At 40.6% G+C, this 27,992-nt stretch overlaps 1 protein-coding gene across 2 annotated transcripts in view; it reads right to left on the bottom strand.

Annotated features, from left to right (window-relative positions):
* Positions 1-322: 322 nt before the first annotated feature.
* The window catches only part of LOC133122962 (MAGUK p55 subfamily member 3-like), a 38,357-nt gene continuing 10,687 nt past the window's right edge, over positions 323-27,992 (bottom strand). The window contains exons 2-20 of one of the 2 annotated variants that reach the window (XM_061233255.1): positions 27,206-27,280; positions 25,635-25,753; positions 24,834-24,911; positions 24,068-24,148; positions 23,245-23,382; positions 22,098-22,179; positions 20,048-20,133; positions 19,624-19,698; positions 19,342-19,538; positions 17,966-18,030; positions 17,033-17,053; positions 14,693-14,734; positions 13,262-13,327; positions 12,144-12,305; positions 8,710-8,790; positions 7,503-7,596; positions 7,221-7,329; positions 5,417-5,545; positions 323-4,543 (exon numbers count right to left, since the gene is read on the bottom strand). In XM_061233255.1, the coding sequence (XP_061089239.1) occupies positions 4,364-4,543; positions 5,417-5,545; positions 7,221-7,329; positions 7,503-7,596; positions 8,710-8,790; positions 12,144-12,305; positions 13,262-13,327; positions 14,693-14,734; positions 17,033-17,053; positions 17,966-18,030; positions 19,342-19,538; positions 19,624-19,698; positions 20,048-20,133; positions 22,098-22,179; positions 23,245-23,382; positions 24,068-24,148; positions 24,834-24,911; positions 25,635-25,753; positions 27,206-27,242 (1,842 nt within the window). In that variant the 5' untranslated portion in view covers positions 27,243-27,280 and the 3' untranslated portion in view covers positions 323-4,363. The remainder of the gene's footprint in view (positions 4,544-5,416; positions 5,546-7,220; positions 7,330-7,502; positions 7,597-8,709; positions 8,791-12,143; positions 12,306-13,261; positions 13,328-14,692; positions 14,735-17,032; positions 17,054-17,965; positions 18,031-19,341; positions 19,539-19,623; positions 19,699-20,047; positions 20,134-22,097; positions 22,180-23,244; positions 23,383-24,067; positions 24,149-24,833; positions 24,912-25,634; positions 25,754-27,205; positions 27,281-27,992) is intronic. The other variant, XM_061233257.1, reaches the window with a different exon arrangement.

Here is a 27,992-nt window from a genome sequence, read left to right as displayed (position 1 = left end):
AATCCAGATATAAATAAAAGCTGAAATCCCAATCTGTCATCTTGTGTACACCTTTTGACCGGAAACTCAATTGTCTTCAGTATATAGAAAAAACCAAGGAATTGACCTTGCTGTTCCAATACTTATTGAGGGGACTTGGGCCCAACATGGATATTTGCCCTATAAGCTACTGCATGAGTTCAATAAGGAAAACAAAACAAAAAATATTTCTGGCAGAGTTGATGTATATTCCTGTATATTAAGTGCACAATAAATGGACCGGCTCATAGCCAGATATAATTAAAAAGCATTCTTATAGGAACAAATGCAGGTCTTCAATCTATTACTACTACATAGATTCTTTTATTGCAAGACTTAATGCATGACATACATTTTCTGAAGGTTTTGTATGCATCTCCCATTCTTATTAGGCAAGATTCATATTTCAATAATAATCTTATGTGAATATTTTTGTTCTTAAAGTTCAGTTATCACAATTTTGTTTCATCAGTTAAAATGTTTAAATACCATGGAAATCTGATGTACAATTTCTACACCTTGAAAAATACATAGCCCAGGGTTAAAACGGGAAAGACTCTCCCAGCTCCCAGCATGTAAGACCAGAGTAACAGAGGAACACTTTCTTGGTACTTTCCATTTGTGATATGATGACCACAAAACCAAAATCATCAGGCTGTTTCTCCATTTGCAATTCGTGCATAACTGCTGTGCTTGCAGAAACAGCTTCACTCTTCAGTCCCTTGGACAGGCACCTTTGAATCTTCTGTTGAGATTGCTTCTTGGGATCTCTATAATGCCCATCTGGTTTTCAAAGTAAAGAGGTTTGGCATGCTTGACATATAGACTATTTTGTTTCATAATCACTGTTTATAGTTGCAAGCTGAAATCTTGCTTTTCCTTAAGTGGAATCGAACAAAATTCTACAGAAAGCCCACCAGGTTTATCATGACATGGACTATAGTATAATTTGGGACTTCCGAAACTCCTTTTGGATACAGAATAACATATAATAGCTGTTCTCAAAGAAAGGAACAACAAACTGTGCATGTTATTAGTTGACACACATAAAAAAAAATTCTGTAAGTACAGTGCAGCCTGGTGTCGAATACAGTAATACTACCTACTATGGGCATTGGACCAAGATGAACCACAATGATTCTCTGTGCAATTCTGCCCTACTTGTGATTGTGGACTGATGTTTGCACCAAATGGATATTTCATAATCATTGCAGAAGGTTTTATCGAATTGGAATAGGTTCTTTTTAAAACAGCAGAACAATATGTAAGGCTGTAGAACATTTTGATGTAAGGGATATTTGTCCACTTTGGATTATTGCACAGTATAGTTAGTATAACATGTTGGCTTAGCATAAAGATTTGAAGCCTATAGGAGTCAGTAGCCTACCTCCTTCAAAGTGAAGAAATACACAACTCTAAAGTAGTCCTATTTATGCATGGTATGTGCATTTGAAGTTAGACGGAACTATAACCGCCTGAACACACATGTATCCTCCCGTCTTCCGCTGATTGAGTGCAGTGATCCGCACACCTTTACTTCTGATCTTGGCCCACTTTGTAAGACCAGATGAAAATGATTTCTTCTGGACAGACAATGATACAGAACTTTATCTGTTTGAGCCTGAGTTGAGATGAGGAACTACTGATTTTGGATGCTGAGTGGGCAAGAAGGCATCCAGTGGAACAGCAAGGGGCCGAGGGGGGAGAAAGATACGGCAAGGATCGGTGGTGTAAATGTGGGCCTTGCCAACCTATGCATACAGTAATCGAATGTCTTTGCTGCACAGAAAGAGTAGGAATTGGTGCTGCCATCGATGGGAAGGCTCGATATCTCTGGCAAAAAGGAAAGCACACGAAGAGACTGTGTCACACTGAATGAATAACCGATAGCTATAACAAATCCTGTTATTGAAAAAATTTTCCATCTCCTAAAAATAAATTCCAGGCCTGCTGGAGCTATATAATGCAAAACAACGACAATAATAATTGCGCTGCACCAGCGGAAGATGTAAAGATACATGTGTATTCTCCAACCGTTTAACTTCTCAGAAAATGTTGTCTCGTTTTCTTCCCGCACGTGTATTTCAAATACACAACACCTTGTGTAAATAACACAGCTTCGGAGATGCTGTAAGGTGTATTTCTTCACTTTGAAGGAGGAAGGTTACTGACTCCTATAGGCTTCAAGTATTTATGCTAAGCTATCATGTTATGCTAACATGGAAACCGAGTCGGGGAAAAAAAGTATTTTTCCCAAAATGTTGGTGTATTCCTTTGAGCTACATGTCAGAAGTGCAGTAGCTATGCATACTATATAAAAAGTCCGAAATGCACATTGTGCTATACTGCAAATGATTACATAAAGAGAGGCAATTTTTAACTGATCAAATTAAAGGTACAATATGTGTCTTTTGTGCTAAAACATTGTTACAAGGCCATTGTTAATCCCTTCCTATCATTGAAAAAGGCTGACTCGCATGTTGACTCACCCTCTGCCTGTTTTTATAGACCTTGAATTTGGGTTTCAAAATATGCAGTTGACGGACCGAAACCATGTACCAAAACATTGCACAGCTGTACAATAATTCAAGCTCATTGGTTGAAAATTGTTGTGGTTTGAGGGTGTTGTTGCTGCAATTCCTCTCTTGACCATTAGGAGTATTAAATTAATTATTGTACCTTTAAAGAATCAACAGGCTTCTTATTGGGTTGGACAACTCGGCTCCATTTGCAAAGCAATTAGCAGCCAATTGATTCATATCACTCTTTAATTTAATCATTTAAAAATAATTACCTCTGTAAACAGCACAATGTGAATATGGGACTGCAGAGCAGATCTATCATGAACATCTATCTTTCGTATGTATTCAGTTCTGTACATCATAGGATATGTTCAGCATGTTTATGTGCATATAACACCCATGCACACACCAACACACATGTACACACAAACCAATCTTTGGGTCAAACATTTGAATATCTGCATTTGAATCAGGTATCTGCACAAGCATAGGTATTTTATATATTTACGTTTAAATTAAAGTTTGATAATAATGTAACCGATTATGATCTCGTAGGAATGTCAGTAAATTATTGAAATATAACAGCTTGAGAAACATTATCAAAAGTAGCCTCAAAGCAAAATCAAATTTAAATCTGATGCCCATTGCCCAGTTTAAGTAAATCCGAGCTGACAGGATGTCATGCAATTGAACAAACACCTCAAATGCTCAACATCACTGAACTGTCAAGGTAAATTCTGCCTAAACATTCAAAAGATTCAATACTGAAGTCTATTTCGACTCCAATACAACATTTTCTAATCTGTCCCATCTGTATCATCATGTACATTTAATTAGGTTGGATAGCATACATTGAATGTTCTGAAGTGGATGGTTTGACAGGAAGGACTGAAAGCACTTATTTTGAGGAACACATTTCACACAGAGATGTGCTGATCCCAGTAAGACTAATTTCCCCATGAGGTGGTCTTAAGGCTGGGAAGCACCATGTGGTCACATCAAGTTTTCATTACAGGAAAAGAGCTGTCGGTGATGCTAAACTCTTCAGTGCAGCCCCACCGAAAGGTTCTTGGTATCCCTTAACTTAGTCACACCAGCACTATGCCTGTTTATTTGACTTCTGAGAAACACAACAGACAGACAGTTGATTTTGGTCCATACTCTGGCAGTCTGGGGCATGACAGCCCACTGGTATCAGCGAGAGGAAACAGGAAGGAGCAGGTTACAGCACTGCCAGCATGCCAAAGCATGCGCGGCGAATTTACACACCATGGCAACCCATTTCACGTCGCAGAGAATGCATCAGTTTGTGGCTCATCCCAACAGGGCTGCGAGGAGAGCAAACAGATGGGGGAGTACTGCACTGCAGTGGTCACACAAGGAAACTAAAATTATCTGCAATCTGTCAAATTACTTTAAACAAAGGGAAAGCTGTGATAGCATTTCCATCAGGTTTTGTCATGGAAATGTTGTGACAAAACCCTGGCCCACGCGCCTGGTTGTGTCTTTGACTCTCAGTCACAGCCAACAACTTTTCCCCCATTTTCTTATTTTTTCTTTCTTTTTAGCTCTTTCTTTTGCAGAGCCGAGAACATCCATTGAACAATACGGAACCTCCACTGCCAGCCTTATTTGTTGTGAAGTCTTCTCCAGGGCTGTGTCACCTGCATTCTGCTTGTCTGGGGTTGGCTTGTCCTTTGTTGGTTTCAAGGTAATGGAGATTAGGTTAACACAGGGAGTGGGAGAGAGGTGAAGAGGGGTTGCTTTATGCAGTCAGAGGAAGGGGTCACATGGTGCACAAACCCAGGCATGTCGGCAGGGGGCTAGGTCCGAACCCAGCTGAGAGGGACCCACTGGGCCTCCCGCTCGAGCCTTTCCAGAATGTTCCGTAGCTCAGTGCAAGCGGTCGCCGTGTCCTCCTTCACCAGGATTCGGTCCACCAAATGACCGTACTGCTGGTCGATCAGCTGTGCTGACTGACGCATCTCCTGGAGGTCCTCATCCTTGGCAGCAAAAAGAGGGGGAGTGAGGATACTTGGGAAGGAAAGGTTTAGGTGCAACAGGCATTTGGGACAAGCCCTCATTTATTCGGCTTGTTAAGCACCACATTTGAAATAAAAAGGCAATTTTTCACGGTTTGCTCTTCTCTTAAACAAGGCCTCATCATTTAGTGGCAACACAGACCAGTGACATGAATGATGGCTGTTTGTGATGGGCACTCGTGTACCATCAATTCTAAAGTATCAAAACCTATTAAGTATGTGAAAAATAAATGATTTGTCTACTGTTTATTTCTCAAAATCCACATCAATCATTGGATTTATAATCTGGCCATAGTGGAAAAGTATTTTATTTGAATATGTGCCATTATTAGGTTATATACCATATATTTTACAAGACTTTTCTGGGCTTTTTCAAATACCAAATCTGTATGCACATATGCATGTACTTCCTGGGAAATTAGCAACTGTTCCTGAATTCTGAAACTTTCTGCCCTGGTTCTGTGTGCTTAGTGGTATTTTCAACTGTATTTTTATATCTGTAACCTGTTTTATCCATCAACCATCTGTCTCTAAGTTAGAAGGTAAATGAATGAACTGAACCTAAAAGTTCTGACTTGAAAATTCATAAATTTATGTTTATTTATTCATGCTTATCTTTTCTTGATTGCTATTTTCCTGGTATAATAGCTTCCAATAAAAGCAGTGAAATAACCCAAAGTTCATATTTTATGGGACGTGCCGACCCACCAGTGCCTGTCCCAAACTCCTCCACCTCAGGTTCCCCCACCTCAGAAATCCCAATGTAACCACTGCCCTTAACCCCCTGAACTTGGCTGTGTCAGTGGGCAGTGTCTGTGGGCGGAGCAGTCTCACCGTGATGCGGCCTTGCTCCCCGCCCCCAGGGGAGGTGCCGGCACTGCGGCGGCGTCTGCTCTCGGGGATCCGGGGCTTCACGAAGATCACGTACGGCTTGAACTCGGCAGTGCGCAGCGTTTTCAGTGCCTGACGGTCAGAGTCAGAAATAAGCCCTGTTTGAACAGCTCAAGTTATGTTTTCAAACAGCTATCAGCTGGTTGACAAGCTTCCAGCACTAGCTGGTTGACCAGCTCATACCCAGCAAGACCAGCTTCATGACCAGCTTGGCCATGCTGGTTGACTGACCAGCTCATAACCAGCTCATGACCCGCTTGACCAGCTCAATTTTCAAGCTGGTCAAGCTGGAATAGCTATAATTTACAGCAGGGAGGTAAGGTGGTTCTGTGTTATATTGCAGTTCATCTCGGAGCACAGCAATATAGGAACTGTGTACCTATCACAGCAAGCCAGTTCAAACTGAATCTTATTGCAACAATTCAATGACAGAGGTTGTGAGGAAAAAATGACCAAAGTAAATGAAAGACAACAGCCATATGTTGACATTTAGCTTGGTCATTTAGCTTGGTTGCCTATATTTATGATTAGCATTGCTGCAATGGGAGGCCACAGATATTCATTGTTGTGTTTGGTGGGAACCTGAGGCAATTAAAAGAAAAAGAAGAGGCTTGCAAAATAGAGCAGATGAGCTTAAAGACAAGCTGAAACAGAAGTTGGAGCAGCACTAGCTTTTTCACAGGAGTGAAACGGATCTTTCACGGGAATTTGATTTGTCTCACATTAAATGAGGGGGACATGAATTGAGGATGCATGCCGCTGTGTGAAAAGGATATTGAGTTGAGGAGAACAGAAATTTGATCGACATACCCACTGGTACACAATGACTTCAAATCATGTTTTACAGGAAGTGGATGGAAAAAACGTAAGTGTCAAAATACACTAGTTTATTTATTTATTTATTTTTTCATTTATATTTTTGTTTGTATGGTTATGAATCATTGACTAAATTGAGGAAAACGTGAATTTTGATTTCAGCTTTATGTTTATCCAGCAGCATCAGTATGACCTGCGCACAGTGGTTTAACTGACTGGAGATCAGTGCTGTGAGCCCCGTCAATCACTTCAACCCCACAGCAAGCTATTTTGAGAGAACCATCCCTGCATGCTGGTGACTCAGCCTGTGCACACTGGGATGCCCATGGAGGGGACGGAACTAACACCCACACTGAGGGGATCACATGACCCAAGTCACAGCTCTTTCACACAGCGTGCAGGTCCAAGGTGTTGATGGGAATTCTGAGTCACTGTGAAGCTATGACTAAGCATATTGCAATTTTGAAAATATTTTATGTTTATTTATTATTCCACAAATAATCAATGTATTATTTATTCTACAGACAGACACTGTTTGGAGCATTTAAAGCTAACTTCATTTGCCATTGGTTTGAATCCTGTTGTATTTAAATAAGGTGAACATTAATTATTTCAGTAATTTGCTTGTACACCTATACAGTCTATTATTGCATATTTGTCACACTGAATGTTTATAGTATGTTTATTGTAATATGTTTACTCTGGATCCTTTTGTCTAATATTCCATTTTGTCTAAAAATCTAAAACCATTCAGCATGACAAATTATGCAATAATCGAGGAATAGGTAAATATTTTTTTACGCCACTGTAATGGGCCATTATGTTTAAAGGTGCAACTATAAAATCGAAGCAGCATCTCAGTTAAATTGTTTAAAACATAATCTGTAAACGCCTCTCATAACGAATGTACAAATGTATCAAGGACCTGTACCTCTGGCTGCACATCCACCAGGCAAAGCTTATTTCTGGCCAGCACGCTGCATATGGCCTCAAGACTGGTGCCATACTGGTTCTCCTTGTACTCTCCATGCTCAATGAATCTAGACAAACACAGAATAAAACAGCCCAGTACAGCTTATCATACTGTGGCACAGTAGCACAATCCATGACAAGATAGACTTTTTACTGTATCACGCAGACTGTAATAGTCAAATTAAACCGAATAATGGTTAGAGCCGCATTAGAATTGCTATTCACTTTAAAGAAAACTCACTTGTTGTTCTGTGCATCTGCCTCAAATGCCTGTTTGGAGACGAAGTGGTACTCCACTCCTTCTTTCTCATGGCTCTTCTTAGGCCTGGTAGTGTCTGTGGAAACAGTGAGAATCAAAAATTTTAATGCTATCATATGCTTAGTGGACATATGCACAAACTAGCAATTCACTAATATACACTGCATTACAGTTGGGAGAAATAAGACTTACTACACTGTGCTTACCGTTCGTTGTTATACTCCTGATTTTTGTTTCTATTGGAGGCTGTGCCTGTGTCTACCTCTAAAGAAGCCTAATCAGTTGATGACGCACAACTGGACGACATCTGATTGTCTTTTTCCTTGCCTGAGATTAGGGGAGTTGCCTATCACCAGTCAATCTTGAATCTGACCTTTGAACTATAAGGTTCAATGTGCATTCTGATTGGTTTTAGACATTGAGCCTCAAAGATACCAAAGTATCTCCAAGCAGAATTTTGCAGAATTTTGTATATATTTACTGCCCTATAAACAATGTATTTATGACTCACAAATTTTTGTCAAAAATGTCAGTTAGAACCTTTATTCTTAGTACAGTAATTCTTGCTTTGTTGAAACATTTGTTGTTTGTGTACAGTAATACACTTTTTTCAGTTACATTGTTTTTGGCTGCATAACCTTTTTTGTAGGGACTTTTTGTTACCTCCTTGGCTATCCCACCACTTATTGTAACTTGGGTGGGCTCTAGGACCAATCAACCAGTTCAATGTTTTTTTCAAATCTGTAACATCCATTAATGTATTTTATTGGGCCATTCCACTGATTTGGGCACAATACATTTTATTTTCAGTATCAAGATAAAGGAGGATACCATTTCAATGTATGAAAAGTTGAGGTCAATATTTCAGTTCATTCTGCAAACAAATGAAATAATGTGTATGGGGTGCAACCCCACACTCTCCACCCCCCACTCACACACACACACACACACACACAGGCACAGGCACACACACACAGGCACACACACACACACACTCACACACACAGGCACACACACACACACAGGCTCACACACACACACGCACACGCACACGCACACACACTCACACACACACACACACTCACACACACAGGCACACACACACACACACACTCACACACACAGGCACACACACACACACACAGTGAGGAGAGCTGAGAGATGCAGGCCTTAACAGTGCAGGACTCACGTGGCACAGCCACCCCATAGCGCTGGGGGTTCTCTGCAATCACCCGCTGCTTCAGCTCGTTGATCCGAGCGCCCAGGGATCCTACAGTGAGCCAGAAAAGAGAGAATTATTCATCCGTTCCAGCCATGAGTCTCCTCCCACTCCAACTGTCACAATGCACCTAGGAAATACAAGCTCCTCAAATTAATATAAAGGATAGGTGTCATAGTGCTGTCTCAGCGCTCCATCCTTTCATGTCCACAAAACACTTTATGAGTGAATAAATGTTTTGTAGCACGCCCTTATGAATATGTGTCCTTATATATTTGAAATATAGAGACACACAGTTTTTACTATGTTACTATGTATTACTAAGAATCAATGCATTTGGCCATGTGCCATTTTTTAAGACAACATAAATCCTGGTGGCAACAACTTACAATCGTACAAGCCCAGAGACAGAACTTCACCAGAAACATGCATTAGAATTGCTTTGTTACAAAGATGACATTGAACTTAACCCCTGTAATTTGTTTTCTGTTATAATGCAGGTACACTATTTCATTGTACAGGGACAGATATTGTGACAGTTTCAATAGCCTTGTTACTTTATAAAAAAATCATTCATTCAATTTCAATAGTAAGTGTTTCCACAAAATATTGAAGAGGTCCATTTTCTGTTCATTAAGCTTAATGGTTCCTTTTTCAGTCATAAGTCCTGCACCATTATTTTCTCAGCAACATAAAATGTATATCTTGTAAAATAACAGGCAAGTGAATGAATGCAATTGTATCAACACTAGCTAAACTTAAAAAATAGGTTTGTACACTTGGACATAACTTGGCTCCAAGACCTCCAAGAGGTTTTTTTATTTTTAGATGAAAGTCTCAATTAACAGTTTTTTACAATCGTTTTCACACTTGTCTCAATACCATGTCCACTTTTTCAAAACACTTAACACATTCACCATATCATTAGACTATGTGAACTAAACTGTGGATATTTTTGCATTGCTTTCATACTAAAGGCATTCAATCACCACTTCTTCCAAAATTCATGAATACCTCTCTCAGTCAATGTTCACTACCAGCACACAACATTTAGATACTCAAAACAGTTAACTTTCAGTTCAAAACCAAATAAAATTCTGATCATTGTGGAGGGAAATATGCTGCATTTTGGCAGAAAAATGAAACTATATGCTTGAAATACGTAAGACAGATCATTCTGATTTGAGCAGAAAGTTTATTCAGTTTATTCAATTTTTTTGTTTGCAGCCTTGTTACCATCTGTGCAAAAGTGATCATACTTGCATTGAAATGTGCATGTATATAGGGTAAATATAGATGTAGTTGTTACTGAAGAGATTTTTCCGCTATTACTGCTGTATATGTACTGCTGAAACACCTGGCTGTCACTTCAGTGAACAACCTGCCCAGGTGTTTGTTGTTTGTGCCCCGTTACCACATACACAAAAGGGGCCATCTTTGGATTGGCATTTGAATTCTTTAGCCTTGGTGGGGAAAATGGATGCAGCCAGAGGCAGAGCAAGAACAGTTGTGTCTGATGAAATCAGAGCCACAGTCATTGGTAAATCATGGTCTGTCCCTGAGGGAAGCAGGTTGAGGGTTCAACCAAACTTGCCTAGATCCACAGTGGCTTCAATAGTGAGGATTTTCAGGCAAACCAACAGGTACTATTTGCAGCATTCTGACATTCTGATTGATGTGTATATTACAGCAGTACTGTCATTTGAAAAGTCTCCAGAAAAAGCAGATGCATCAGTGCACATTTGTCTGTGACACACTACAGGACCCAGCGGTTACCTCACACAGTCACACAGGGGGAAGGGGAAGAATGTTTATGCCTCAACAGGATACAATAGTCGGGATGGTCATTGTCAACAACAGCATCAGGCTAAGAGAAATATGCAACAACATAATCGCAGACAACAACATATTTCCAAACACTGACAGTGTAAGCACTACAACCATTTCAAGAGTGCTACAGAAACATCAGATCAGGATGAAACGGTCGTACACTGTCCCCTTTGACAGGAACTCTGAGGGTGTCAAGGTACTCAGATACCAATATATGTGAAGGTGTAGGACCACCACCCACATGAAAAGTCACTTCCAGATGCAATGCCAGCTGGGTGTATGTACATAACAGTGGAACACATCCAGGGCTGGAAAAGCCACACAAAGAGATGTTTTCCTCGGTGTATAGAAAGAGATAACATTTGGAGTGATGTTGATGAAAATCTATGGCCAAATGCAGAGGACAGGATGGATGGGCCAGGCCAACAGTAGACTTCTGATACTGATAGGCAGACAATATATGTGCAAATTACTGTATATAGTGAAAATATTGCTTTTTGGTATGTATTTGTTATTGATTGTAATGTATTTTGAGTAATTGATTGTATTGTATTTTTCTTTTCTGAATTACAGTATATTGCACTGTGAGAACAAATGTCAAAATACTGTAAACCCTCTGAAGAATACTGTTGCTTTTGTGATTTGTTTCTTTATCATATATTGTTTTACATTACACAGTAAAAATTGTTATTCTGGGTTTCCAATATAGTAAAACATTCATTCATTTACAGTTTACTGTAAATTTACCACACTTAGTCATGACATCTATTGTGAGAGGCAAACCAACAGATCAGAAGTTTCTTTAGCTGCTTGGCTTGAAATATTTGTGGATGCAAAAATAGAGGAAAGGGAAACACATAATATATGTATTTAGCAATGCTCCAAGTTGCTTGTGTTTTGTAGTTCATTGAACATTGAGTGAAAAAGTAGTCTTATGGGAGAAAGCATGTGCTATAGTTATGGCAGCATGAGTCACTTTTGGGTGAAATATTAAGTGTTTTGGTGGTTGAAGTGCCTTTTGCACCAAAGGTTAACTGATTTGCTCAGGTGTGTGTTTCAAAAGCACACTGTGTGAAGAGTTTTGAAAAAGTGGACATGGTATTGAGACAAGTGTGAAAATGATTGTAAAAAACTGTAAACTAATGTAGCAGAGAAAATGGCGCTTTCCATGATCCTTGTTCAAAAATACCTTGGGAAGGTTGATCAGGAGGTTGAAACATCATTTTATACAACTAAAAACATGACATACTATTGTGCCTGTGAACTGCGCTCACAACTCATAGTGAATGAGTTGTTAATAGGCAAGGATACTGTTTTCATCTGTTGCACAATAACCTTTACTCAGCATTTTTTCTTTGTGGATCTATCCCTGAATGTTTCATTTAGGCTGGGCATTCAGAGGTGCCTCTATGAGCATTGAGAAATGTGGTATGATATTGTAGCATACCAAAGGAGTTGGTCTTCTAACCCAATATTCTGAATTTCTCTAGTAAATGCCTAGCTGTAAATATAAAAGGCACTGTGTTCTCGTTGACACTGAGGACAAGCTCAGAGACTGGGTCTGGATCTCTCACCAATCATCACCACCAGACGTGGCTTTTCATTGGAGCGTGCTTGAAAGCGCGTGACCTCCTCGTAGGTCAGGAACTCTGGCTCCTTTGGCTCGGGTGTTTGGGCCTCTCCAGGGGATCCCTGACGGTCCTTTCGGCTCAGACGAAAGCTTCTGCGAAGTCCAGCTAGATTACAGACACATGGCAGAGTTTTGAAAATCAGCAGGTCGGTGGGTTACGCTCATTTTAAAGCACAGAAACACATTCCAGTCTGTTCTATCTGACATTCAGCTTCAAGTTTCACTTCTGCAACTTCCCATGTAATAAAAATAAACATCCCTGTGTGTTACAATATTCATCTAAACTATCAAACTCAAGGTCTAAGGTTTTTAAAACCATTTCAAACATTGGTCTCTGCCAGTTACCCATCCGTAAGCCAGGAGGCCCATCTCAACTATGGGAGAATACATACAGTATATCCTCAACTAACAGTATATTTAAACCAGATATCACACTAAATTGTACTTTTATTTCTTTCGTTCAAGGCTTTGCGCTGGTTTCAAAATAAATGTTTCTTGCTCCCAGTTTTCCATGAATTTGTTACATAAATTAACTGTAAAAAAAGTCCAAATTGATTCAAATTAAACCAATGGAATAGGACATACAGTATTTATAGTGTTTGTCAATGAAATATTTACTGTAATCCCTCTGCATATTGGAGCCACAGCAAAGCCTGTTTCCAGAAGGGACAGTACACACATAAATATCCATAGCCCCTTCAGACCTGAATTATGTTCCAGGGATGGGAAAAATACAACTATGCATTTTCCCCATCCCAAATGCATCCAGAAATCAGATTAAATAAAAAAAAACGTTTGTATTGCAAATCTTTAATGATTATTATTTTGTACATTTCAGAGGGCACTAGGTCCAAACAGTTGTAAAACATAACACGTAAGATTCAACGGACTTGTATTGTTTTTTCTAATAGATTAATGTGGTGAAAAATGTCACAAAGCATTGGAAAAAAAGGGCGAACAAGTGGTGTGCATTACAATGTGCACAGGGTCTGAAAGGGCGACATACAGACACATAAGTAAGGAAATGGCTGTATTGGTACCTGAGTAAAACTGGGACTGTACCTGTGTAAAACTCCCAGGAAAATGCTTGGCCACAGGAAGGCGCAACTGGCTTACACTTTGGAGAAACTATAACTAGTATTAGACCATTACACAACCAGCCTTATGCCTCTAAAGGAGGAACAGCGAACACACATGCTTGGTTGAGTTTGCAATGCGTCCAAAGCCAGGCCCCAGGGCCCCCTGGCCAAAGCGTCAGAGGCAGAAGCTTCCACAGGCACTGGCAGAGTGGCTCTGGATGATCTAAACACTGCTGGAGGTTGGGGTGGGGCCGAGGGATGAGGGGGAGGAGGGGGACTCTCAATGCTCCCTGTATCCTGACCTCACCTACAGAAGCAGCCGGAATGTTGACTGGACACACAGAGACATTTTATGCTTGGTATGTCCAAACAACTCGATAGCCATCGCAATAAGCCTCAAATTGTTTGATGCCCAGAATGACCAACCAGTCAGTTTTCTGAGGGTTAATTTTAAATGACCTAGCATAGAAATTCTACAAACTGAAGTTCAAATTATATATGTGGTCCGTAGGTACAATTGTACTCAATAATTACAGATCTGTTTCCATAAAGCAGCTCTAAGGTCAGAGTCTGCTAGATACAGAGTGAATACATAACTTTTATGACCACTGGAATGTAATGATATTCCACAAGCTATAATCTAGAGTTAAGTGGAACTTTATATAGCATTAAGGTTAACACTGGACTAATATAATCATCCTTATTTTCAGTGCAAAGCATTTAATCTAGGGTTGGGGATATTGTACACTTAAGAGTGTTTTTATCAGTAAAAGGTGTTACATTCCAGCTGTGTTTAGACCATTCTACAGTTAGTAGAGCAGTCTCTTGAAGTAATCTATGTCAGGGCAAATTCTTCATATAATTCAAAAAGAGAGGTTGAGGCAGACATTTGGGATAAACCTGCTATTTATGACATTTTTGATTATTCAAGTGATACCAACCATCTCTCCTGTTTTGTTGCTGACCGTCCTATGCCATTTCAGAAATAAATTTAAATACAAAGCAAGCTGATATTATGAACATTCTGAGAGCAACAAAAAAGGAATTCCAGAAGTGTGACACACCAAGGACTTATTTCACAGAATAGTTTATTTTTAATGTCTGCCTCTCCCGTGAAATAAAACTATTTTATGACAAATGCCAGTGATACATGTGGAACTGAAATACATTAATGTCTTTTTCTTTCTCAATGATTAAAATATGAGAGAAATGTGCTAACCGTCCCTCTTAACATTCTTTGGAAATTGCGTAGATAAACCGGAAGCTTCCGTGTTGATTAACATGCCGCTCCCCTCATTTACCTCTTGCTCAGAGACAACCCCACTCTGCCGTTTAAATCCACAGCCACTGATATGCACCGATACAGCCCAGCTGCTTATAGCAAAGAAAGCTACGAAGGAATGCATGCTCTCACCTATATACTGTCCATTGAAATAGCCCTCACAGTCACAGTCCTCTGTGGGAAGGCAAGCAGGGAGAACAGGGGGTAAGCAGAGGGCAAGAGTTCTGGAGGGTGCTGTCGGAGAGTTGGGGGCAAGGGTAGGGAGAGGGGGCTGCAGTCACTGGTGCGGGGTAGGCAAGCAGGCTGGCAGTGGACAGGAGAGGGGGGCAGGCAGCCACGGGCAAACAGGAGCACACGGAGAAGGGGATTTATGGAGGTCAGAGCCCCTGTTTCCGCGACAACCTTGGGAGAGAAAAGGTTAAACTGGGCACTCCTCAATGCACAACTCATACTGAGACTGCATCACAATGCCTGGTCTTAGCCTCCCTGGATAAGAGTGAGCAACGTTACACAGCATAGCATCATACTTTATTTCACAACATGAGAAACTATACCTGTCACATGTCACATAAGTGGCCCTAGCCCAACACAGACTTGCTCAGTACACCGAAATCACACATTTAGGATCATAATCATTCATTAATTCATTCATTATCCTAACCCGCTTATCCAGAACAGGGTCGCAGGGGGGCTGGAGCCTATCCCAGCATACATTGGGCGAAAGGCAGGAATAAACCCTGGACAGGTCGCCAGTCCATCGCAGTAGGATCATAATATTTCTGCATTTTTAAATATTCTTATTGGTATCCTAAATGAGTTATATCCTTGAAAAGGGGATGTATTTTTGTGTTTTATTTTCCATTCTGCATGTTATTATTGGAAATAATAACCACCCTTTCTCACCACCTACTCCACTCAGCTCCTTGTTCAAGCAATGGTCCTGTCCCGCCTGGACTATTGCAATTCTCTGCTGGCTGGCCTTCCAGCATCTGCCATCAGACCCCTACAACTCATCCAGAATGCTGCAGCCCGTCTGGTATTCAATGTTCCCAGACATTCACATGTCACCACCCTGCTCAGCAACCTCCACTGGCTGCCTGTTATGGCTCGCATCAAATTTAAAACTTTGGTGCTCGCATACCAGGCAATTAAAGGATCAGCCCCTGTGTATATTCAATCCCTTATCAAGACCTATACACCAACAAGACCCCTCCGTTCTGCCCCTCCGAGCGCCTCCCGCTCGCCACACCTGCACTTCACGCTCACGACTGCTGTCTGTCCTGGTCCCACGGTGGTGGAATGACCTCCCGGTGAATGTCAGAACGGCAGAGTCTCTGACCTCCTTCAAGCGCAGACTGAAGACCCATCTCTTCAGGCTACGCCTTTCCCTCCCCAACTCACAATCACTGTGATTAGCCTTAGACCGTAATGGCACTTATGTATAGATATCGTTACTTGTATAGGTATTGTTGTTTTTATTGGCTGTTGTTGTATTCTAGCTGCCAACAGTGGTATGCTAGTTTGAATGTTGATTGTACTCTTCAAGGATTCTGAATTTCTGTATGTTTACACTAGGACTCGGAACTGTACTGTCCTCTCAGGTCTACTTTTGCACTTGTTCTTGTGATTGATTTGCACTTTGTTGTACGTCGCTCTGGATAAGAGCGTCTGCTAAATGCCACGTAATGTAATGTAATGAAATGTAATGAAATGGCGGCAGCATATGTTCAAAACGGCAGTTGTTTTCCAGAGGGTTCTTCTTTGTAATGTCCACAGAAGAGGAAAGGATTAGAAATATATATAAAAAAAGAAATATTAAAAAGAAGGAAGACACCGAGAACAAGGTGGCAGCATAGATTAAAAAGGAGAGAACGTAGACATTGAAAGAAAGAAGGACAGATGACAGAATAAGAGGAGGACTCAAATTTGCTCCTATCTTTAGCAGCAAGTCCCCACCTGGGCAAAGGAGATATTTCAGTTTTGCGAATCTATGTTCCGCTCACGTAGCCCGACAGCTGGGAGGATTATGGCTCAAAGGCAGCGGAGGGCTCATCTATCTATCCCCGGGAGAAACAGTCTCTGAGAGTAAACTCAAATGTCCAGCCCCTCTGAGCTTAACCTTTCGCTCACCCATCTCTCTGGGCTGCTGAAAGCCTGCCGACTACAGTGGCATTATCATCACCAATCCACTCCCATTTTACCTTAAGGGAATATTATCATTATATATCATTCTCATAGTTTTATGAGAATATAGTATTTTCTGTATCTTCCCATAATTTAATATAACACCCTTGAGTGGTCTTTATTGCAATGTATTCCAATATTCTATTCCTGTGAATAACATCAATATAATGCCGGAGGTGGCTACACAGTGTCACTGGAATGTTATTTATCGCTTATGACTATAACCGCTTATGAAAACTGAGCAAAGCTGATATGGGTAACATGCACATTTTTGAACAATATGCCTACCTTTGTCACAACCCTGGTCATCTGGGTTAGCAGCGGGGAGAGAAAAAGGCACACATGTCTATAACATAAGGCATTATCCCCCCCCCCCCCCCCCCCACAGTAAAGGATTCTGCATTGGCATATGTGAAGAAATAAGACCTACGGAACTTCCAACTTTCAAACTCACTACAGTACTGCAACTGCATTTTCAGCCTGCCAATTGAACTACTGTGAATTCAAAACAAGGCAGGCTAAACGGCAGGATGTCTGCTGCTCAGTCAGATTATGGTATGTGCTACAATGCCATCTCATCTCTATAGAAGGCTAATCCCTGGCAGAATTACGTCAGCCTCTACCAGCTTCTTCTTTTCTTGTATACAACGCCTGCAGTCAGACAACAGGGTATTAAACCTTAGAGAAATTTCTGGAATGGCAACTCTCTAGCGAGCTAGCTGACATATTGTTAAACCCATGGCATCTACTAGCGGCTCAACCTAATCGGATCGCCATCAGATTAAATTATATGATGCACTGCTGCATTACTAAATGCTCACCTTGCCATTTCTTGCGTACGTCTGAGTCCCTGCATTAACCGGGGCCCAATGATCGGATGCAATAGGGTTTTGCAATGTTTGCTATGCTAGGCTTTTGTTATGGTCTATTCTCCTCAAACATCAGACTAGCCAGATGGACTATGCATTAAAGATTAATTCATAATTGTGCTCTCTCTCTTTATCTTTCTCTCTCTCTCTCAATATACATGCTCATGGCAGTGGAGTAAGTGGACAGGAATGCTAATGCTTTTACTATGGAAAATGTACAGGAACAATATGACAAATGCATGAATAATAAATAGACATCTCAAATTATTCAAGATGTCAAACAGATTCTTTCCAAGGTCTACTCTACATATTTAGGAGATCATGACATCTGGTTTGGTAATGAAAAACTTACAAATGGGTTCTTTAGGGGACTTGGGGCTATGAAGTGTGCCCATTTTCATCCTGTAGGCCAACCGTCTGAGAACATGGCAAAGAGAAAAAATCAATACAACCTTAGTCAAAAGTGATTTATCATTGTTAAAAGCAAGATAATAAATGCCAAGCAAAAAACTGCATTTAGTTTGAATGTATTGTATTTGCCTTACTGTTTCTCTTTCTTTCATTATTCATTTAAAACCTCATGGGCTTGCAAGTGGGCCCAGAAAACCAAACTTTTGGTTGGATATCTCATCACCCATTACAATCTAAAGCTGGATATCTTCATAATTTGTCACAATGTAAAGTTGGATATCTGTCAATCATCGCATTCTTGAGTTGGGCATCTCCATCATTCCTCACAATGTACAGTCTAGTTGGATATCACTGACATTTGTCACAATCTATGATGCTTGGGAAAGCACTACTTGTTCACTACAAATTAATAAAACTTCAGAAATCAGAAATCAAAATGCTATTAATTTCAGTGCAACCATGTCTGTAGTATATACGTCTTCTGGGGAAAGAAGCAATTATTTCAGGGTCCATGGCAAGAGGCAGTGATAGTCTAAAAACCTCATCAGCCCTCATGGGATTAACCTGTTTAAATTGGATCACATATCAAATCAAAAGAAGATCAGTAAAATGGAACATCCCCTTCCTTCCTATTTATGGAAAAATATAGTTCTGCCAAGAGATACAACTGCATGGCTCTTTTCTTGACAAAATGACATTGCAATGTTATTGTCTTTACCCGGTAACAAAAAGAGACTGAGAGTAACTCCACAGTGCCAGTGACACAGATCCCTTCTTCACTGAACAAGAATCTGTCGAATAAGCCTAAGACGCAAATTCAAGAAAACTCAACAGAGGCATCAGAAAGTTTCCATCAAAATGTTTTGCAAATCTTAAGAGACTTTCTGAAAAGTCACGAAAAGAAAATGCTAATCAGCATGTTTTTTCCAGCAACTACTGTTTGCGAGAGTTCTGAAGAGGGCACAACAAGATTACGTAATCAAACGACTGCCAGCTGGGGCCAACCAGTGATCTGGGGGAGCGTCACTGGGCATTTTTGGGCTTTCTGGAGTGGAAGCATGTGACCTATACCTCCCTCATGTCATCATGTTTCGATAACCCTTTTTTTTTCATCTTTTCTCTATTGATAACTTTACCACCTCAGCCAAGCGAAAAAACCTTTTGTAATATTTCGTTAATTTATTCGTCTTTCAGGCATTCAAGGCATTCAAGGCATTCCGACTTTCTTATGCACGATTTTAAATTTTGCATCAAAATGGATGGATGGAAACCCCACTAGAGGGAATCTTGATTGATCTGGGTGAAAGTTCTCCTTACTTCTCCTGGAAGTGCTTGGAGGGGATGAGCCCGGCACGTAGGTTACTGTCCCCAACCCTTTTGGCCTGCCACCAGGTGCTGTCATCCTGACTGACCACCTGCAGGATGTCCCCACGCTTGAAGGGAAGCCCTGCCTCCTGGCAGGGTGTGGCTTTGTCTTCAGAGGGGATGTAGTCAAAAAGGGCTCTCATGTACACCTAAAGAAGACAATGCGAAGGAGAAGTCTTAGACACTTGCTTCAGCAAACTTGAACTTTAATCAGTACAGGATTATACTCCCCACCTTGCTCTCCCTCAGTCTGTCCTCCTCCTTGAGAGCAGGGATTATTTTGAGGGTGATTGATCCTTGTGATTGTGACTGCAAAAGTAAGATCAGAAACTTTTTTTAGACAGCTAACAACTAAAATATCATCCTTTTAAAATATCAAGTTAATAGTTCTTTGAAAATATTACATTTTCTTACCAGTAGTATTATCATGTCAGTTTAATTTAAAGCAGAATTTGTTTACTAACGTGATTGTACTTCCTGCGATTTTTACAAGAAATGTTACTGAATTGTGAGACAAAGCAAAAAGGAAAAAAATCCCAAAAAACTTCAAAGTAAGATTTTAATACCTAGTCACATGATATTTGCAATTTGATACTTCATTGTAATGCATTAACTACATAATACAATTGTAATGATATGTGAGAATGCACCTTCTTACCAGAAGCTGACTGATTTCATCAGGTCTTTTGTGGATGATGAGAATTCCATTCACTTCCCGGAGCTCGTCTCCCACGTGCACAAGACCTGGAGGGAAGCATTTATAGCACATGTAGCTGCACTGTTCTCTCCCAGGATGTGGAGCCACTGTGCTCAGAGGTTTAGCACCCGCCACGAGAGGTTGATTTACAATTCCATGTCAATATGAATCAAATGTGTCTGATAAAAAATAATAATAATGTAGCCTAAGAACCAGTGCCAGAAGTTGTTTTCTTGAAAAAGGAGATTTCCTGATGAGCCCGGGACACAACTTTGTCCCATTTCTTTGGGTTTTGCGAAGGTGAAGCTGGGGTTTAAATTCTTTGTGAACTGTCTCCATGCCACTGCTCCTAAGTGTGGGGCTACCTTTCCCTTCCACCAACATCCCGGTTTCATCCACAGTCCAATTTGGTTTTCTTTTTGTATCCATTTTGTTTTGCCAAACATGAACCAACAATGTTTTTTATTTCAACAGAATGCAGATTCCTCAAAAGCTGATTGGTTCTTTCTATTTTAATTTCGATAATTGGTGATTGGTCATTGTAATCTTTTCAGGCATGAAAAGACAAGATTACAATGTCTCAACAACACACTTAATATTTCTAGACTTACCTAAGAGAAGTGTGAGCTGCTTGATAAATATATTTTACAGACCACTTTGAACGGGGAGTCATTTCACTCCTAAGTAATTTCGCAAGAGTTTAAGTGTAATTCTTAAGATGTTTGATATGGCCCCAGATATGAGTATCCCTGCTTCAGCTCATCTAAACCTCCCAGCAATGCGCTGACTAAATCCTCCAGCCAAAGTGGGGGGGACAAAAGGGCCTTGTAATTAAATCTGGCCATGGAGCTGGATGCCTCAGAGTTGTCCTTTACAGTGCTGCCTCAATCGGGACATATCCCAGAGCAGTCATGCATCACAACACCCACTGGAGTAAATTGTGGATCACATGGCGGTGGAACTGGATACCCACTGTTTAACCTACGGTGATCAAAGCAAATATGTCAGTGCTGCTGACTCTCAACTGAAGTGAATGAGCGATCAATAAACGACCTGTGATCTCCATTAATCTCTAAGGCCCTGTGTTTGACAGCCTGTAGCCTAGTTAATAATGTACATGTCTGGGACCCAGCAGTTTGCTGGTTCAAGCCCCAGAGTAGCCACAATAAGATATGCTCAGCTGTTTGGCACTTGAGCAAGGCAGGGCATTATCTCCTGCTTAGTCTAATCAACTGTTAGTCGCTTTGGATAAAAGTGTTAGCTAAATAACTGTAATGTAATGCAAAGCTCTAGAAAGGAACTGGTTCGGCAGAAAAAAAGTACAAGCACATGCACACTGTTACAACCTCTTGTCGTAAGCTTTTGCTTACAGTTGTGCATTTTGGTTTGTTTTACTTCTGGTTTGCCATTTCCGCTTACAGTTATTTTCCTACACTTGCTTGTCTCTGAATCTTTACTTTTTACCTGATGTGTCCCTGTAGCGTCAAATAGTATTCCCCAGCTAAACAAAGTGCAGACTGAAGACACACCTTTTCAGGCTGCACCTTCCCCCTCCCCTTCCTACCTCCCTGCAATTTCTAATTAGCCATGAATGCTGTCTGTTGTAATCATCACAGTTATGCATATTCATTTTACTATTCTTCCTGTTATACAGTATTTGCCTGTTTTATTGCTGCGTCTTGGTCAGTTTGTTTTCAGATTAATCGAAATGGGTTCAAGTTTTTATGAGTGGTCACTTCTGGTTCAGGTGGTACTGACCCGTAGGTGGGGCGGTCTGTAGCGTAGTGGTTAAGGTACATAACCGAGACCCGCAAGGTGGTTCGATCCCCCCTGGTGTAAGATCAGCACAGCCGTTGGGCCCTTGAGCAAGGCCCTTAACCCTGCATTGCTCCAGGGGAGGGTTGTCTCCTGCTTAGTCTAATCAACTCTACGTCGCTCTGGATAAGAGCATCTGCCAAATGCCATGAATGTAATGTAATGTAATGACCCACGGGCAGCTGGAGCCACTCACCGCTACGGTCTGCGGCACCTCCCCTCATGATCCTGGCCACGATCACAGCGCCTGTGGCTTCATCTCGCCGTATGGTTGCCCCCTGGTAGTTGTATAAAAGAAAGATATTGAACTGTCTCAAACTGTAAACTGCACTAATTATGGAATTCTTATAATATTTTAATACATGTTATGTCTCTGAAAGTACAACATTTTCTGAGACCCAAAAAAACGTGCTTGTTTTCAAATATGAAATTGAATTGTTTTCTTAATGCCAAAACTAATTTACATACGATATACAGTACAACTAGTGCAGTATCGCAGTCTATTGCAGAGTTGAATTTGACTGCTATGAATGTCTTTAGTAAGTGTACTGAATGGTATATGGTACATTTTCCCCAAAATGTAACATTTCCTCATGACATTAATAATAAACCTCTTTTTATAACCTAACACTGTCACAGCATTTGGAAACCACTAATAAGACACAACCACGGGCTCTGGAGCCTGCACTGAAATAAAAGCAGGACAGAAATAAACCAGTACAATCTGGAGGAAATATTAAGGTATAGACCCCTGAGTTGTGTGGTTTTTAGGCACAAGACATGGTGGTCAGATTCTTCACATTTGTTCCGCATGCTGTGATGACCTTGATTCTTGTTCTGTTCTTTTGTTTACTTTTTTTTGCAGGAGTCGACCAGGGTGTGCGGTACTTGGCTGGAAGCCTATATTAGGGCACCTGAGGGCTTTCTGGGGACTCTCCCTCTTCTTTTTTAGTTTCCTCCTGCACCAGGCTGAGCGGCTGGACGTCCTGTGTTTTTTTTTCCCACCTTTTTCTGCCGTTATACTGAATATTTACACCCCATTTTCATTCGCACATCCATACATATTAATATGCTTCACGTGACACATTGATTTTCTTGTACTTAATAATTTTCTTGTTTGTTTAAATATATCTTGCTGCTTTTACTTAATTAAATATTACTTGTTGTTGATTTGGCTTTTTCAATTCATGATTTTCTAATTGAATATGCCACAAAGCAATATGAAAGAATTATAATCTAGGAAGTAGAGAACTTTACACTTGCTTTTACTCCTGGTTTCTGAAAATGCATTGAATCATTGGGCTAGGCATGGTGGTAAGATCCAGTCCCAGTCCGTGACTTACCAGGGGCTCCTTGTTCTTCACCAAGCGAACAATTTTCACAGACTCCTCCTCCAGCTCGTCATCCAAGTCATCGGGCAGGGGTGGCAGGACAGGGTCAAAGTTCTTCTGAGCGACCGTGTCATGCACTGTGAGCACGGCCTGAAGTCAGGAAGAGAGAAGAGTTTAGAGGAACAGGACGCTCAACAAAAGCGCTGAAGAAAATGTTCCCTCGCAATGTGGAGCACAATAAAAGGGTACACAAGAGTGAAAGGCTCCAGGACACTGCCATTAGGAAGAGGCCTGATTAAGACATTTAAATGCCATTCTTAATGCCATTATGCCTATGCCGTCTTGCTCTGAGCAATCACTTAAAGTAAGTGTCCCTTAATTACAGTAATTCAGTGAAACTTAATGAAGAAAAAGCAATGCTTTGAGGGAGGGTGCTGTATGCTATGGAATGCCTCATCTGTCAGAGCTATGTAATGACAGGTCTCCTTTAAGTGCTCTGACAGCCTTCAGCAGATACTCATTGTGTCTGCTCCTGTGTTTTTACACTTTATATAATGGGCTGATTTTGCGGGGCATGTGGGTTAGCTAGCAGCGACCTGGTACCTAGCCAGTGTGTTCAATGACTAAAATGAATGGATTTACAATTCATAATTCAGGCATTTGACAGATATTTTTAATCAAAGTTATAATTATTATTATATATATAATAATAATCATAATAATAATCATAATAATAATAATGTGCATGCCTCAGAGCTTATATTGGAGTCATAAATGTTAGTTTGAGGCTACAGTGTAAAGAAAACTTGTTGGACATGTGGCTGGTAACTGGTACCTTCAGGTGAGGTGCAGTCAGCAGCTGGAGAAGCTCCTTCTCATCGCTGCTCATTGGTCCACTCTGCAGCTCCTCTGCCACCTGCCAATCACAGCAAAGCTGCCTTTTTGAATACCAATTTCCAAAAGCCATTACCTCTAATGTTTCATAAGTCTCGGTGTAACAGTGACAAACACACAATCCCCAGATACACTGAACTGCAAGAAGAGTATCAAAAGGAATAAAAGTCAAGGTCTTAAATGCACATGCTCCAACACACACTCAATCACCAGGATATGGCTGCTCATTTTAAAAAAGCATTTTGACAATCAGCATTTTTTCTTGCACACACATTAGAATAATTTCTATCCTGCACAGAAAACTGCAACATCTCCAGAAACTGTCTGCAGTACCGACTCTTGTCAAGCATTAGTCATCTCATGCAGCTAATGCATGCTCCCTGGCTGTGGATTAGACCTGGTCTCTGCCGCTCAGGGGCAGAAGGTAATACGGCAAGTACAAGTGGCCTCCCAAATACATTCTTCCACTTCCAAAAGAAAAAAAAGAGTTTAAATAAAATATGATTTTGTAGCTCATAACCCAGTGAGAATAAGAGCAATAAATGACAAACCTTGATTTTTACTCAATGGTTTTTAGTGTTCATAGGCCTAATCACTTATGTTCAATGTGTACATTTGTATCTCTAGAACAACATTTTCATCATAGAATTGTGGGAGAGCCACCAATACAGTATTTATGTTACAAATATCTGTGGGCCGTTACTTACATCTTCCGCCAGGGAGGAGGCGCTGTGTAGAACAGGAGTCGGGCTCTGGCGCTCATACTGTCGCAGCCTCTCGTGAATCTACCGCACAGAGGAAAAAAGAGGGAACTTAAGCCACGACTCTTTTTCTGGATCATTTCTAGTCATTGCTATTATCACACAGGCATCCATCTAGCGACCATCTAAAAGTGAAAACTACAGCTAACAGCAAACAGCCTTGCTGAAAAAAAATCTCAAGCTAGGTTTTGAAAAGCTGGTTGACCAGTTAGACCAGACAGCGAGCGTTCATGGTGTACTATGTTTGCAGCAAACAGTTACTGTTACTGTTACACTTCCATTTAGTAAATGAACATTCCATTTAGTTTGCCACCAATGCATTTTGAATACAAATGGATGTGACTTAGATTTACCAATGCCAGCCAGTTGATTTGTTGCTTATCTTTGATTTATTTTTTAAGGTAAGGACAAATATTACATTGATTAAAGTGTATTGTAACAGCCAAATAATTGTCATCTTGTGTTCTCTCCACGTCTTTCCTGTCGACAGCCATTTCTGTTTGTGGCGCACTACCTTTTACAATAGTTTTCTAACGTTAGCTAACGTTTGTGATCTTGAACGCACCTCAGCTCTATACTATAGCATGGTTTCACCAGCTCAAGCTATGTTTTGGAACAGCCAGTAGCTGGAATTTCAAGCTAGTCATAGCTGGATTTTATGCCATGGAGGTGACAGAATTCAAACAAGCTCAAAGACAGGGTGCATTGAGGGAAAAATATATTTGTTCCAGAAACAAAACACTTCACCTTCATCAGGTAACCAAGGCTCTTCTCACTGAAGACTTCCTTGAGGAAGACCAGGTCCTCTTTATGGTTGGCATCTGGGCGTAGCTGGGAGGTCAGCAGGGCCAGTGTTTCATGGAGGCCTACATTTGACCAAACACCACATTGTCATCAATATAGCAGTTAGGCCAAAAATACATCATACTGTATATAGTACAGCAAAACAGAATATTACCTGTTTCTCACAGCATTTGAAGACAGTTTCTTTCCTTCTGTCCTTTTAAAAGCATGTTCAAACCAGACATTCTTACAAATATATATTTTTAATGTACCTTATTTTAACCCTATACACTTTGCCCCCTTTTAGTTTAGTCATCAACATCCCAAATTATTGTTGCTTTCATATTTATAGAATACAAAAAACTATGATACAATAAATCCACAAAACGGCAATGCCAGATTGTTAAAAAGATTCTCCACCAGCGAGAACAGCAGTTTAGATGTTTATCAGCCTGTTATTTGCAGACCAGGGCAATAAAACTCCAGCCTCCCACTCACCCCGCTCACTGTTTACAGCCCTCACTTGCTCCTCACTTCGAATGGATTCTGGGATAAGAGAGTACTTGAATCTTATACAGACTCTATACCGCCTCCCTGATGGTTTAAGCTAAAACATGGGAGAAGCACCAGCAATATTATAATTTTCCAGACAGTCTGGATGCTTTAAATATGGACTTTCAGACTAACACCAAAAAGACAGATATACTTGAGCAGGATGTTCCTCTGCAAAATCTAGCCCTGGTGTAAAATCCGGCTATTGACCAGCTTGAAAATTGAGTTGGTTAAGCTGGTCATCAGCTGGTCTAACTAGGTATGAGTTTGTCAACCAGCATGGCCAAGCTGGTCATAAAGCTGGTCTAGCTGGGTATGAGCTGGTCAACTAGCTAGTGCTGGTAGCTTGTCTGAGCTGGTAGCTGATTAAAAACATACCTTGAGCTGATCAAACCATGCCCAGCTGGGAACTAGTCTGAACTGGTCAACCAGCTACCAGCTGTTACAAAACCTAGCTTGAGAGGTCTGTGCTTTGATAAGGAAACTTTTATTTTGACTTGGATGTAGCCAGGATATATCTGGGTAGAACCTGAGCTACATTGGGGTTAGCCTAATCTGTTTATGTCAAAACATATCTCAACCTAGATTTTGATCCCTCTAGATGTCTAGATTCTGGAATTTTGCTCACTGGGTTGTCTTGACGTGAAGTTTGTTTTTATCCCATGTCCATAGGGAAAGTGGTATACATATCCTTTTTGTACATATGCACCTTTTATTAATGAGTGGCTAACATGCTTGACTGGGACTTGGAAGGTTGTGTAGCCCTGAACCCCACATTGTACCAGGGGGGATTGGCCCCTGGTCAGTGTAGTCAACTGTAAAAGTATTGCTTTGGATAAAAGCGTCAGTTAAATAATAATACTGTAATTTAATGTCATGACGGCCCTCATCACTATGTAATTCACACTTACAAACAGATATGCAACCATACCTGGTAGAGATATCATTCATACCTCACAGATAAGTAATGTATGAGCTCCTACCTGCGCCTGCAGAAAGGACCGGCATGGCTTCTTTCATTGATCCGCTGGGTGGAGACACCTGGGGGACAGGGAGTGCTGAAGAGGGAGAAGCAGGCATGTTTTTAGATATAAAATGAGTAAGGTTATCCGTAGTCCCTATAACCCCCGGCATCCCTCTTCCTCTTTCATTGAGCTTAAAAAATCTAATTTAAGCAGTCAAACATGTCAATGTGGCAGAATAATACAGGACAAACACACACACACTTACACACCCAGACACAGACATTATTCTGTATTACTGCTGCTGCCTACTTATCGTGTGAATGTGCCTGCTATAACCAGCCTTGAGTAGAAGTGATACACAATTATCATTATACGGTGGGAATACTGGTATTCTGTTAAGTACTAAGTACCGATGAATATTCTGTTTTTTTAATTAAAAAAAACAAAAATCACAAAAAACATGTTACAGGATAATGCGGTTATTATTTATCTGGGCCTCTCTCCAACATTCAGCTTGCTCCATCCAGACTACAGTGTACAGACTCCACTCATGCAGACATGCTTCATGCAAATGGATGCTTTTCAAATGTGCAATGTCAGCATATTTAAGGGTACTGTCAATACACAAACACAATCATTGGCTTATTACATATTATATTATTGTCGCTTTCATTTTTTCAAATATAAAAAATAAAATCCAATTGTGTACTGTACTTCTCCTGGTGAAGAAATGGTGAGCAGAACAATGCTACAGTTACACAACCACCCATTTTACACTAAGATTAACATTAAGATTACACTAAAA

The sequence above is a fragment of the Conger conger genome, chromosome 2 (assembly GCF_963514075.1).
Source record: "Conger conger chromosome 2, fConCon1.1, whole genome shotgun sequence".
NCBI classification, from domain to species: domain Eukaryota; kingdom Metazoa; phylum Chordata; class Actinopteri; order Anguilliformes; family Congridae; genus Conger; species Conger conger.
This window is presented reverse-complemented; position numbering and strand designations above follow the sequence as displayed.